This window comes from Babylonia areolata, chromosome 26 (genome assembly GCF_041734735.1).
Source record: "Babylonia areolata isolate BAREFJ2019XMU chromosome 26, ASM4173473v1, whole genome shotgun sequence".
In the NCBI taxonomy this organism is placed as follows: Eukaryota; Metazoa; Mollusca; class Gastropoda; order Neogastropoda; family Buccinidae; genus Babylonia; species Babylonia areolata.
This window is the reverse complement of record NC_134901.1, coordinates 44,527,646-44,542,653: the sequence shown is the minus strand read 5'-3', so window position 1 is coordinate 44,542,653 and position 15,008 is coordinate 44,527,646. Positions and strand designations below refer to the sequence as shown.

At 43.2% G+C, this 15,008-nt stretch overlaps 1 protein-coding gene across 1 annotated transcript in view; it reads left to right on the top strand.

Annotated features, from left to right (window-relative positions):
- Positions 1 to 3,511: 3,511 nt before the first annotated feature.
- Positions 3,512 to 15,008, top strand: part of LOC143300330 (hydrocephalus-inducing protein homolog) — a 142,558-nt gene continuing 131,061 nt past the window's right edge. Inside the window, exons 1-10 of the mRNA XM_076613931.1 lie at positions 3,512 to 3,580; positions 3,975 to 4,109; positions 4,657 to 4,856; positions 6,663 to 6,805; positions 7,167 to 7,368; positions 7,684 to 7,804; positions 8,271 to 8,480; positions 11,416 to 11,705; positions 12,214 to 12,281; positions 14,471 to 14,798. Of these exons, the coding sequence (XP_076470046.1) occupies positions 3,512 to 3,580; positions 3,975 to 4,109; positions 4,657 to 4,856; positions 6,663 to 6,805; positions 7,167 to 7,368; positions 7,684 to 7,804; positions 8,271 to 8,480; positions 11,416 to 11,705; positions 12,214 to 12,281; positions 14,471 to 14,798 (1,766 nt within the window). The remainder of the gene's footprint in view (positions 3,581 to 3,974; positions 4,110 to 4,656; positions 4,857 to 6,662; positions 6,806 to 7,166; positions 7,369 to 7,683; positions 7,805 to 8,270; positions 8,481 to 11,415; positions 11,706 to 12,213; positions 12,282 to 14,470; positions 14,799 to 15,008) is intronic.

The window sequence follows — 15,008 nt, the reverse complement described above, 5'->3', positions numbered from 1 at the left end:
AAATGCATAATTCATTAATTGTATGTGTGTGTATCACACTGTATGTGTGTGCGTATGTGCATGTGTTTCTTAGAATAATTCACCCCAGACTGCTAAAAGTTAAGCATATGGATTATGATTCTGAGCTCTGTAGTGTTGGACGAGAGGTAGGTTTTTACCCTCTGAAATTAATCATAAACAGGCATAGAGACATTAAAAAAAAAAAGAAAAAAAAAACTAGATTGGGATCCTAATTGATTTTGTAAACTCCAGAAATAGTTTACTGCTGTATCAAAGATATTATTTGTATCATATGTAATAGATATACCTGTACTGGTTACAAGCATTTTAACAGAATATAATCACCCATAACTGCCATAAGTAATTGTAGTCAGAAAAAAAACAACAACAAACAAAAAAACATGATGAACAGACACCACACAGTAAATACCAATATATAGAAAATAAAATCTTTTGAAACGGTTGTCATGTCTGCCTGTGACTGTATGTTTCAAGATACATTGTTCAATTGACAAGTTGTTTTTCCAGAAGCCTACAAAAGAGAAGGGATGGAGACTGAAAGGTCGCAAAAGGGAGCCCACACTGATAAGGAATCCTGAAAGGTTGTCGCCTGTGATGGTATGTCCTGATTGGTGTCTGTGGTGATTTTCCCACTTTGCTGACAGTTTTATGCACCGTGGCCTTGTGTGGTGCAGTGAGTATTTGCTGGTCTGCATCAAATCAGTGGTATCAGTTTCCAAACTTGGCCAGGCCCCAAGTTGTTGTTTTGTTGTTTTTTGTTTTTGTTTTTTTTTTTTTGCAGTAAGGTTGCTGTACATACATTTATTATTATACGCGTGTGCATGCACAAACACACACACATGCACGCCTGCACACTCAAACACGTACACAAAGCACATATAAGCACAAACATACACATTTTCATTATTGTTACATGGAATTTTCATAAAAAGTGTAGAGAAACAGACTGATTTGATTGTGCTAATGGCAATCATGTGATTACCAGACACATGCAGTCACAATCACTTTCTCATAAACACACACACACACACACACACAGTCACACGCACACACACACACACACACACACACACACACACACACATCCACATGTGTATGTATATACATACACAGATGCATCGGTACAAACTGTGCACTTTCATGTGTGGACTTGCATATGCCCTGATGAATTCTAAATGTGTGCACATAAATACATGCTTTCACAGGCTTTTATTCATACCCTTACAAGTACACCTGTAAAAACATACACATGAATGCTTGTGCACATCTTCACAAGCACTTTGATGCAAGCATATCCGCAGTGGTTCAAAGCTGATACTAATTTCATATGACACTGCCGTACAGGTGGCACCAAGCCAGTTCCTTGCAGAACTGAAACAAAGCACTGAGGAGAGGCTGGCCAATACCTACACCATGCATTTGCCGCAGAACATTAAACCGCTGGAAGATGATGAAACTTTAGTGAACAAGGTGAGACTGTGCATGTTTTCTTTTGCTTCTGTTGTTTTGCTTAGCTTTACTTCTGAAATGACTTCTGGAAGACTTGGTTTTAAGGTGTGTAATTGATCATCTCATGAACAGTAGTGTAGTTCATCTGGAAATTATTTGTAAACACTCCTGCTAGAATATTTTGAAAATTTTACCCATGACCTCATTTTTGTTAGAAGGTGGGGGGGGGGGGGGTAGGTCTTTATATCATTACGGTTTTGAGGGACAAAAGTCCAGTCTACATTTATCCTTTGTAAACATCCCCTTGCACTGTATTCCTGATCTGTTCAGTAGTCTACACTTTTTTCTTTGGGGGTGGGGGGGGTGCTTTGCTGCCAAGCACAGAGAGGTACACTCTGCCAGGTACCTCGTCAACCCATGACAAAGAACAATCTGGACCAGCCACCTGGATTTTTTTCAGCTTGTGGCCAGCTCCTAACTTCAGTTAAGCATGCTGTGGGCTCAAATGGGAAGGCTGGGGCCAAACCAATATGGGCAAACAAGACTGGGGCCAAACCAATAATTTATGGGCAAACAAGACTGGGGCCAAACCAATATGGGCAAACAAGACTGGGGCCAAACCAATAATTTATGGGCAAACAAGACTGGGGCCAAACCAATATGGGCAAACAAGACTGGAGCCAAACCAATATGGGCAAACAAGACTGGGGCAAACAAGACTGGGGCCAAACCAATATGGGCAAACAAGACTGGGGCCAAACCAATATGGGCAAACAAGGCTGGAACCAAACCAATATGGGCAAACAAGACTGGGGCAAACAAGACTGGAGCCAATCCAATATGGGCAAACAAGACTGGAGCCAAACCAATATGAGCAAACAAGACTGGGGCCAAACCAACATGGGCAAACAAGACTGGAGCCAATCCAATATGGGCAAACAAGGCTGGAACCAAACCAATATAGGCAAACAAGACTGGGACAAACAAGACTGGGGCCAAACCAATATGGGCAAACAAGACTGGGGCCAAACCAATATGGGCAAACAAGACTGGAGCCAATCCAATATGGGCAAACAAGGCTGGAGCCAAACCAATATGGGCAAACAAGACTGGGGCAAACAAGACGGGGACCAAACCAATATGGGCAAACAAGACTGGAGCCAAACCAATATGGGCAAACAAGACTGGAGCAAAACCAATATGGGCAGACAAGACTGGGGCCAAACCAATATGGGCAAACAAGACTGGAGCCAAATCAGTATGGGCAAACAAGACTGGGGCCAAACCAATATGGGCAAACAAGACTGGGGCCAAACCAATATGGGCAGACAAGACTGGAGCCAAATCAGTATGGGCAAACAAGACTGGGGCCAAACCAATATGGGCAAACAAGACTGGGGCCAAACCAATATGGGCAAACAAGACTGGAGCCAAACCAATATGAGCAAACAAGATTGGAGCCAAACCAATATGGGCAAACAAGACTGGAGCCAAATCAGTATGGGCAAACAAGACTTGGGCCAAACCAATAATTTATGGGCAAACAAGACTGGAGCCAAACCAATATGGGCAAACAAGACTGGAGCCAAACCAATATGGGCAAACAAGACTGGGGCCAAACCAGTATGGGCAAACAAGACTGGGGCCAAACCAATATGGGCAAACAAGACTGGAGCCAAACCAATATGGGCAAACAAGACTGGAGCCAAACCAATATGGGCAAACACCAACTGGAGACCACAGAACTGTAGGCTACCTGCAGCACTAAGGTATTCCTGAAAAAGATGTGGACTGCAGATTGTATGGGCTGTCAGAGTCACATACCCATTGACTCTTGTGACCCAGTGTAGTGGAGTCGTATAAACACATAGAAACAGACAGGAAAAGACGGGCTAGGCTGTGGTTGTTGGTTTTGTTTCGTTCACATACATACACATGTTCCTTGCCACTGCCACCTACAACTTTTTGCATGGTACCGGTGCTGTTGCAGCAGTTTCAAGTGAGCAGCAAAGAGTCACTGTTCCAGCCCTTCCCATCAGAAATGTATTTCCAGAATTACGTTCCACTGCAGACCTACCATTTGCCCCTTGTTCTCAGAAACAAGGATGTTGTGAGTATTTCTTGTGTAAAGGGAGTGTGGGAAAGGTGGAGAGAGAGACGGGCAGTTGGTGGGTTCAGGGTAAGGATTGTAGACAGAAAGGACTGTTTTGTGTTTATGAGAGACAAGATGACACAAAATGCTTCTTCACAAGTGTTGCTGATGTTAACCAATGCTTGTGTGTGTGTGTGTGAGTGAGAGAGAGAGAATGTGTGCATGTGTGTGTGCTTTCAGCAGTAAATTGGTATAATTAATGTGCATTTTATTTCATGCATGACCTTTATGGTTTCTGATATTTTCAGGTCATTTTGACATGCATATTGTTAAAAGTTTGTAAGAAGTGTAGATTCTTTCAGTTTAGCTCTAAAAGTAAACACTTACACAGAGTGTAACAATTTTGTAACAGGTTTCTCGCCATATCAGAGTGACGCAGCTTGATTCTCCTTACTTCAGAGTTGTTTCCCCTGCTAGTCAGGGAGACAAAGTAGGCGCTGGACTTTCATTGACCTTTGACGTTTACTTCCTGCCCAATGAATACAAGGTGAGAAGACGAATGCAAGATTGTTCTGTTCTTTAGTGTCGCCCTTTTTTGTCCCAGAATTTTTCTAATATTCATGTTTTCTGAATATATGATGTCTTTTTCTGAAAAGATTAAGAAATGATGTGTGTGTGTGTGTGTGTGTGTGTGTGTGTGTGTGTGTGTGTGTATAGGTGTGTGTGTGTATTATATATATAGATAGATAAATAGATAGATAGATAGATTGTTCTTATTTATAGTCCAGCTGACCGCACAGGGTCACATCAGGACAGATAGATAGATAGATAGATATCAGTGTGAAATAGGACCTCATTATTTACCCAGATAATGTCAGGTCTAAATGCTGAAAAAAATGTGAGTAAAACAGTGCAGTCATTGATGATGGGAAGTCCTTGGCTTGCCAGTGTTGCTGTCATTGTGAGTGAGTTGAGCATGATATTTATTTCTCTTTTTTTGTATACCAGAAGATGTCAGTAACTATCAGTAGATGAGCTTTTGAGTATTATTTGGTTATGAATTCATTCTCATGTTGTTGTTTTTTTTTGCTCAGGACTATGGACATGAACTGACCTTCATCACAGATCGAGAAAGTTTTGTTGTTCCCATTTATGCCATTGGGGCCAGAGGCTTCCTAGACTTTCCCGACAGCATACACTTCCCCACTTCCGCTGTCAAATATCTCGAGTCCAAGACCTTGTTGATACGCAACATTGGAAACGGACACTCCAACTTCACCCTGGAGATTGAAAAGTATTGCCGTTGTTTGCTTATTGTACTAGTATGTGGGAGGGTGTGGTTCTTTGGCACGGGTGTTGTGTGCAGAGGACATTCACACATTGTGGGCATTGCAGTGATGTTGTTGGGGTTCATACATACAGTGGGGTTTTTTTGTGTTCACAATACTGTGGTTAGTGCATGATACCTTGGTTTGTTGAGAGTGCATGCTGGCCAGTTACCTTTGTCTTCAGCCCTCTAGTTTTTGGGTTGTTTTTTTTCTGTTGGGGTTACCTGGTCCTTAGCTCCTGGCTCAAAGGCCTGCCATTTGAGTGCTGTGTTGTTGTTTTTTTGTTTTGTTTTTTGTTGTTGTTTTTTTTGCTAACCAAGTACCCACCTTGGGTTTTTTACTGATTTCCTTTCTCTTGTACTATTTGACCCACAGCTGGGGCGTGGCTTAGCAAGTGCCAGGTGATGTCCATTGGCCGATGGGCCTTTGGTCAATGTCTTCCAGTGGAGCATGCTCCTTCCGGATTATTTTTCAAGGTTTACTCCTCTAGTTCCACTGTGTTCAGCCTAGGGGCATGAGCTACCCAGTTAATGGTACCACCTTGTAAGTAAAGGATGTGACTCTTTACCACACACAGATGGTGGTCTTGGATAGAGAGAGGCTATGCTGGACTTGGGTCTAATGCTGCAATGGCCGCCCCTTCATTGTGAGAGTAGGGAGCAAAGGGGCAGCCGCAGCTCCATCCATCACGCCTGTGAAGGTGCAAAGCACACGGCACCAGCAGGGCAGACATGGTTCAATCACTGCCTCCCTATCACCAACAGAGACACTGGATCCAGGGTAATGCAAGAGTCATAGTCCTGTTGACTCCACACTACCCACATTGTCTTGGCATCACCATCCCTGAAGACTCCATCCCTTTAGCAGGAACAAAGCCTCTTGGTCACAGTGAATCACCCAGGAAGGCAACCCCCCATGTCTGACCTCCCGAGATTAGACCTACATATAGTGTGAAACCCAACATTTGTGTTTCCTACTTCCGGGAGGTTATTGGCCGTAGTTTCGTTTTCTCCGCATGGGCGGATAGTAGTTTGCACAGGACAGGAATGTCAGACCCCTGCTGGAGTCTGCACTAGTTGGGTCATGGTAAGTATGTTATTTAAATGTAATTTTAGATAGAAAATTTCCTTTTTAACCCAAATTGCAGTACTGTCCACTTTGTAGGTATGCTTTCTCATATAATGATGGTTCAGATTCTTTTTATTTTTTTATTTTCGGTACTGGCAAGATGCTTAAAACTATGACCCATGTATTGTGAATCAATGAACAAATTGCCAGTCTTGAAACTCCTGAAGAAATAACAAGTTGGAAATGTTACTACTCACTGAACAAATTGCCAGTCTTGAAACTCCTCCTGAAGAAATAACAAAGTGGAAATGTTATTACTCACTGAACAAATTGCCAGTCTTGAAACTCATCTTGAATTAAATAACAAGGTGGAAATGTTATTACTCACTGAGCAAATTGCCAGTCTTGAAACTCCTCTTGAAGAACAATTCAGGTGGAAAACAATCAATAATAGAAGTGAAAGCGAGAGAAAAAAATATAGAAGAGACAGGGATGAAAAAGAGAGAGAACTCATGCCAGAATTTACTGTGAATATGTACTGGTATGATTTTAAGAGAGGGAGAGAGAGAGAGAGAGACAAAGAGACAGAGGTGGATTTTGTGCATGTGTGCGGCATACATACAAGTATATGCATAATTGTGTGTATGTGAGTGTGGTGTGTATGTGTGTGTGTCTGTGTATATTTGTGCGCATGTGTGTGCAAGGTGTGAAAATGGGCAGGATTCCTTCAAGGTGATGCCGGTGGCCAGCAATCTGGCGGTAGAGGACAGCATGCAGGTGACCATCCAGTTCTACCCCCAACAGACTGGAAACCACCACAGCAAGCTGATTGTTACATACGACACAGGTCTGTCCTGTCAGTCAGCCATCACGCCTTTTCTTCTTCTTTGTGCTCTGCGTTTGCTGGCTGTAGATGTCTCTCTCAGTTTACTTAAAGGTTGACTGTGTGTGTGTGTGTGTGTGTGTGCAGCTGAATTCTGAACTATTTCCCATTTTAGAGTTTTTAACAGATCTGGTATGGATAATCAACTAACTACATACCCAATACCCTTGAAATTTCAGAAGAGGGGACAGAGTCGTGTCACAAGAGATTATCAATGATTTTGAAGAGAAGACAGTATTGTTGCTAGACCGAGACGTGGCAGGCGGCTGAAGTTTTGAAGCGTCAGTCAGGGATGCTGCTGCATGACCGCCGTCTTGTCCCCCAGGGGAGAAGGTGTTCGTCACGCTGTATGGGGCGGCTCAGGACATGAACATCAAGCTGGACAAGCGGTGCGTCCACCTGCACAGCACCTACGTGTCCATGACCACGCGCTGCAGGGTCACCATCCACAACAACTCCCACATCGTGGCCCACTTCCGCTGGACCCAGTTTGCCACACAGGAGGAGGAGGACCAGCAGAAGCTGCTGTGAGTGGTCTTTTTTTTCCCTGCAGAAAGGGGCTTCACAACTCGGAATCACAAAACCTGAACTTTCTTGTATATTTTGACAGTTCTGCACCCCTTGTAAAGCGCTTAGAGTGTGGTCTCTGACCAAGGATAGGCGCTGTATAAGTACTCATATCATCATCATCACATAGTGAATGCTGAAATGGTTTACTGGACATTCACCTTGTGTTTTTGATCTTCTGCTTGTTTATACACACAAGCCTGGCTCAGGCACTAGCAGGTCTGCATGTGTGTTTTTGCGATGTGAAAGTGGTGTGGTGGCTGTGCTGTGTGCAGGTACCACATAGAGATAGGGCGTGATGAGCAGCTGATGAGGGACTCCTTGAAGAACAAGAGGAATCAGTCCTTTTCGTACAATGTCTCTACGCTGGGCAGGGTTTTCCACAACAGACACCAGGTCAGCGCTCATTGTCCCTGTGAGTGTGTGCATGTGTGAGAGTGAGTGTGTGTGTGAGAGTGAGTGTGTGTGTGTGTGTGTGTGTGTGAGTGAATGAGTGATTGAGTGAGAAGTGTTTACATGTGCTGTAGGTGTTTTATATTAGAGTACACTTGCACTTACTTGCAAACTGTGTGTATTATAAGATATAAAGGCTTCCTTGCATTCTTACATTGTGGATATATTCAGAATATATTTGTAAGGACATGTTTGCATTCTTACACCATGGATATGTGTGTTTTTCAAGGGTGTTTTCACTGTGAGTACAAGTGGAACTATTCCCATTCCTATGTTGAGTTACTGAATGGATTTTTTTGAGAGAGTGAGATTGTGGTCACCCGGGTGAACATCCTGCGTACGTTGTGTATTGATGATGATGATGATGATGATGATGACGACGACGTTGACAGCCCCCGTGTCCTTGCAGGAAGTGAACAACAAGGCCTTGCTGTTTGACGATGAGGACATCGGCTTTGAGCCGCTGGAGGGGGAGCTGTGGCCACACACCTCCACTGACATCTTCATCATCTTCAGCCCCAAAGTGGCTGACCGCTACACACGGGTGGCCTTCTGTGATGTTTCTGGCCGTCAGAGTCGTTTACCCCTGCGCATCTGTGGGGATGGGATGGGTCCTAAGGTAGAGATGTGTTTCATGACAACACAGCAACCGTTTTTTTTTGTTTTGTTTTGTTTCTTCTTCTTCTTCTTCTGCGTTCGTGGGTTGCAACTCCCACGTTCACTCGTATGCATACGAGTGGGCTTTTACGTGTATGACTGTTTTCACCCCGCCATGTAGGCAGCCATACTCCGCTTTCGGGGTTGTGCATGCTAGGAATGTTCTTGTTTCCATAACCCACCGAACGCTGATATGGATTACAGGATCTTTAACATGCGTACTTGATCTTCTGCTTCCGTATACACACGAAAGGGGTTCAGGCACTAGCAGGTCTGCACATATGTTGACCTTGGAGATTGTAAAAATCTCCACCCTTTACCCACCAGGCGCCGTCACCGTGATTCGAACCCGGGACCCTCATACTGAAAGTCCAACGCTTTAACCACTCGGCTATTGCACCCGTCTTTTGTTTTGTTTGTTTTTGGTAATAGTTTTTGAATTATAGCGTATGAAATTGTGGTGAAATTATGAAAGGTGTGTGTGTGTGTGTAAACATGTGTATGTATATGAGTGTTTCTGGGGGTGCTTTTACTTTTTATTCATTCATTTATTTAACTTACTAATTTATTCACTGATGTACTTGTGATATGTTTAAAACTTTGAAATTTGTGGTGCAGTTATGACTGTATGTTATATTTATTAGGGAACTCCGAGGGGCTTTGTAAGTTTGGATATACTTAAGAGTTAAACCAGGTGATTTTTAAATATTTGATTTTATGTGAATTATGGACCTCAGGACATGGGGGTGGGGTGGGGGAAGAATGTGATGCTAGGGGGTTTGGATTTAGTGTGAATGAGTTCAAGTTGTTTCACTGTGTTGCCACTTAATTTTAGTGATGTATGGAAGTGCAGCTTGATGGTTTGCTATTTTAGCCTGTTGATTGTGTGTGTGTTGCATGTGTATATATGTATATGCATATGTATGTGTATATGTGTGTGTGTGTGTATATATATAGATATAGATGTATATATATGTATGTATGTATGTCTGTATGTGTGCATATATATGTATGTGTATATATATGTGTGTGCATATGTATATATACATTGTGTGTGTGTAGGTGTGTGTGTGTGTGTGTGTGTGATTTTTCCTTTAATTTCTATTATCTATTTATTCATTTATGTACTTGTGGTATGTCTAAAACTTTGAATTGTGGTGCAATTATGAAAGGATGTTATATTTATGAGTGAACGAAGGTGGTGCTTTGTAAGTTTTTTTTTTTTTTTTTTTCTTTTTAAATGGAAGGATGAAAGGTGTGTGTGTGTGTGTGTGTGTGTAGGGGGTGAGGGTGGGGGGCGATTTTGCTTAGGCCTGCAGGTATTTTTCCAAAGGAGGGGGAGTGCAGGATATGGGAGGTTGGGTGGAGGGGTTGGGGTGGGTGAAGAAGTGGTGATAGGGCTTTTGATTAGTATGAATGAATGAAAGTTGTTTTACTGTGATGCCTCCTATTTTTTTTTTTTTTTTTGTCAACTACAGAAGTGCTGCTTTTCGGTTTAATTCTTAGTCTGGTGATATTTGATTTTTAAACGAACTATGATCTTTGTAGTTGCGTACTCTGTAAGAGAGAGTGGGGGGGAGGGGGGGAGAGAGTATGCGTGTGTGTGTGTGCGTGTGTGTGTGTGAGTGTGTGTGTGAGTGAGTGGTGTGGGAAGATGTATAACGTGGCTTAGCTGACTGAAATGGAGAGGCACGTTAATTTCAGTAATCTGTATATATATTTGTATATAGCTATTTCCATTTGGTGCCATTTAAATTATCTTTTTTATTTTTTCATTCATTTTATTTGTTTGTTGTTTTCTGTGCCAAAGAATAGACAATAAAGTTTGTGTATTGTGTGCATTGTGAAAGACACACACAATAATGGGAGAAAAAAGATCAGAACCAAGTCTTTGCCATCAACTGCAATACGACACAGCAGTTAGGGCACCAGCCCCTGTGTGACAGTCATGCGAGGTGAGAGAGAAAAGGGAATCGCTGTGATGTCCGTCAGTCAGCAGAGGAAGACCAGTGGCTGTGCAGGTGATGCCTCACAAGCCCTGTGTCCATGGGGGTCGTCACAACCCTTCAGTATTGAGGGTTCCTCTGGTTTTGATATGCTCCAAAGAGGGCCAGCGTGTTGGCTTGAGAGCTGCAAGCCACACTACAAGGGCAAGGGCAAGGCAAGGCAAGAAGTGTATGTCATGTGCCTCCTGGGGGCATTGAAACACTACATACAGTGGAGTGATGGCCTAGAGGTAACGCGTCCGCCTAGCGAGAGAATCTGAGCGCGCTGGTTCGAATCACGGCTCAGCCGCCGATATTTTCTCCCCCTCCACTAGACCTGGAGTGGTGGTCTGGATGCTAGTCATTTGGATGAGACGATAAACCGAGGTCCCGTGTGCAGCATGCACTTAGCGCACATAAAAGAACCCACGGCAACAAAAGTGTTGTTCCTGGCAAAATTATGTAGAAAAATCCACTTTGATAGGAAAAACAAATAAAACTGCACGCAGGAAAAAATAAAAAAAATGGGTGGCGCTGTAGTGTAGCGACGTGCTCTCCCTGGGGAGAGCAGCCCGAATTTCACACAGAGAAATCTGTTGTGATAAAAAGAAATACAAATACAAATACATTCATCTTTTATACATATGCAAATAAAAAGAGTGATGTCAAAAACTAGAAATAGGCCCTTTTTTTCAGTCACTCACTATACACATTAACAAATAATATTTCACACATAATACAAACAAACAAAAAATGTTCCTATCAATAGACAAAATGTTAACGAAGAAAACTACTAAATAGTAAAGCATTTTTTCTTTCTGTATCACTGACGTGATAATCAGATCATCCTTTCTGATGTATGTGTTCATGTTGTTGGTTTTTGGTGGGGTTTTTTCGCCCCTGTGCTTCCAGCTGGACTTTTCCTTTGAGGACTTGGACATGGGTCACATCTTTGTGGGCTTAAAGAACATCTATGAGCTGGTGATCTGGAACAAAGGAGACATTGATGCGGCCTACACTGTGGTGCCCAACTTCACCGACTACGGCCTCTGCTTTGACTTTGAGCCTGCCGAGGGCAAGATACTGCCTGGGGACTACCAGGCCATCCGGGTCACCTTCTCCTCACTGGACCTGGGCAACATTTGTGAGCGTTTCCAAGTTCAGGTCAACTCCACTGCTGAGACCAAGGAGGTTGTCTTCAGGTGAGGGCGTGTGTGTGTGTGTGTGTGTGTTGTGTGAGCCTGTGTGTGCATGTCTGTCCACGTGTGTGTGAGTGTGTTTGTGTATGTCTGTACGTCCTAAAACAATGGTGCGTGTGGTGTATCAGAAGAGGATGCTGTGATACTTTTCATCGAAGGTCCTGACACTGGCTATTTAACAGATGTGGCAGAAGTATTGTTTCTTTCCTTCCTGTCTTTAAAAAAAAAATCTGTTTTGTATGTATACATCTGTTTTAGATTTTGTATTTATCTTTCTTTTTAGTGAAAAAAAGAAAGTGTTTTGAGTTCATATTCTCATATGTTGTCATTTGCATGAATTAGGGGTGGGGTGGGGGGTGGGGGTGCGTGCGTGCATGCATGTGCGTGTGCATGTGTGTGTATGTATATTTGTGTGTGTGTGTGTGTTGTGTAAAAGAGAGAGGGAGCAACTGTGCATCTGCATGTTGGTTTGCAGTGATACCCAGAGTTCTTTTAACTATTTTTTTGTCAGAGGAGCTGTCGTTGCCCCATCTTTCCAGTTCAGCGTTCCCAAGCTGGACTTCGGCGAGGTTTCGTATGGTAAGCTTTTCTGTCTTCCTTCAGATGGTAGCCAGGTAGTGTCCTCCAGCAGAAGTACACACTGACGGTGATGGTGATGATTTGTGATGCAGTACATGAAAACCCAGCTCAAGATGCAGCCAGCTATTCTTAGCTATGCACAAAAACACCTCATTAGGTTAAGAATAATGAAAAATCAAGATTTTAAAAAGTTTCGCATCTTTGAAGTATTATCTTTGCTGTTGGTAAGTATTTTAGCATAAACCTGCCTGAAACTATAGTATTTTAACTCTGTCCAGACGAAGGAATGCTCACGCATTCCTACACAAAACGTATTCGGATTCGGACGAAGGAATGGAATAGCATTCTCCGAAAGTAAAATTCCATCATGCGCTGTACACATGATTTTGTGATTAGCCAAGCAGAGTGCGCTATTCTGGGTCACTCTACAATCGAACAGTATGATTGGTCAGCCTGGGATGTGTGGGCCATCTCGCACACACGCTGACAAAGTCACTGACCGGTCGTCTGCTTGCGTGCCAGCCTGTTAGCAAAGCGGGCTCTTCTCAGAATGTTGTGAAGCGAACAAGGCAGTGACGGCAACGTTTTAGGGTTGCCGAAGTACTTGAAATGTTACAAACTGAAGGGTCGGACATTGAAGAGGTGGATGATGATGAAGAAGAAAGCGAATGGGTATGGTGATTCGGGGTGAAAAATTGGCAGTATTTTCTACATATGGCAAAACTGTAAAAATAAGATGAGAAATTAGATTTTTTTTTTATGTAACAGCTCAACACATAATAAACCAGTTCTGAAAGTTTCATTCTTTTTACACAGTATTTTGTATTTTTTGTAATTTTTTTCCAAACCCTTACAAATGGGCCGTCTGTGAGGAAAAGCAAGGGAGAAAACTTGTTGTCCCGAGTGAGTTAATGTTTTCAGGTACATGGGCTGTTGGTACTGCTGCACATATTTGTCACTCAAGCTGCAATGTTCAGTGCATTTGACACCAGGCTTTTCTGAAATCACATCAGCCAGAGATGTGGAAATACACGTGATGACTGCAGGTAGTAAACATTATTTTCATCTGGGTTCAAAAGCAGAAGTTCAAAAGATTCATCAGCATTACAAGAAATATTTCGAAGAGAAACGATACCACTGACCTGAGAATCATACCTCGAACCCTGAGAAGCCGCCGGAGGAGGCATAGGAGGTGGTAGAGGAATGGAGTCGACTGGAGGCAGTGGAGGAGGTGGAGGGTTCGACTTGAAGACAGAGCCAGAGGTGGAAGGCCCAGAGTGTCTTGCCGGTCGATTGAGATCGCGGCTTAATCTTAGCTCGATCGCCCAGTCGAGCCAAGTAGTTTTATGGCCTGTTGTTATTCATGATCGGACACAAAAAGAGAGCAATAAAGAATCGATACACAGGCAGAAATTACAAGAAAAAAAACTTAGCCGTATGCAGAGCACAGGCGCAGGAGTCAAGATGGCTGCTGGAAAAAGAGGGCGCTAGTCAGGGATGCAAAGGGGAGGTAACTTACTACGGGAGGTTGTCTGCCGTAGCTACTTTTGTTTTCTCCGCACAGGCGGATAGTAGTTTGCACAGGACAGGAATAATCAGACCCCTGCCGGAGTCTGCGCTAGTGGGTCACGGTAAGTATGTTATTTAAACGTAATTTTAGGAAGAAAATTTCCTTTTTTTGTTCAAACCAAAATGCAGCCTTTACCTCTGTCACCATTGACTCTGCTCTCTCATAGCATGACATCACTCCTCCACTCACCATTCTTGACTTTGTTTGAGTACAGAGAGAAAACATGAATTTTCCTGTGCTTTTTTCATATAGAATTTGATAGTTCACTTAATTCTGAATCTTTTGACATCAGATACATGTTCAAGATAATTCTTGTTCTAAAGTTATGAGCAGGCAAATGTTTTTATGTTTTTTTTGGTTTTTTTTCATGAGCCGATTTCCCTATTTGTTCTTTTCGGGCATACCAACTTTGAAAATATTATAGAAAAAAAAACTATGATAGATGGAACAATTCTGTTTTTTGTATGTTAAAACTATGATAGATAGAACAGTTCACTTTTTTTGTATGTTAATCCTTGATTTTTGAAATTTCTGAAAGTACATAAATGTCAAAACAAAAAGTGATAAATTCAGACTTTAGCCGGGCTTTTCGCATGCTGCGTTGCATTTCTCGTTGCAGGTTTCCCATGCCAGCGCACCTTCACCCTGATCAACACGTCCCTGGTGCCCGTCATGTTCCGCCTGAGGGTGCCCAGTGACGGCAGCATTCCCAGCATCCCTGCCATGGGAAACCCAGACTCCAAGAAGGATGGGCCAGGCCCAAAGCGGGGTCTGTCCTTGGCCAAGGAGTTTGAAATCAACCCCCCCAGTGGCAACATCGCTGCCCACAGCTCCCAGGAGGTGGTGGTCACCCTGACCTCCAACCACGTCAAGACCTTCAATGAGATGCTGGTGGTGGACGTGGACAGGATCGGCCGAGAGATCAAGGGTCTGCCCTTGACTGCCAGGTCAGAGAGAGAGAAAGCTTTAATCATAATAATAATAGTATATAATGGACATTTATATTGCATGTTTCTCCAGAAGTACTGCTCAAAGTGCTTTACATTTCGTTCCTCACTCCCTGCCTCCCCTATCAGTACCACCCCCCTCCCCACACTGCCCTCATCCCCCCCCCTCACCCCTCCCCACACACAGAAGCACGTGCCAGAATATACTCG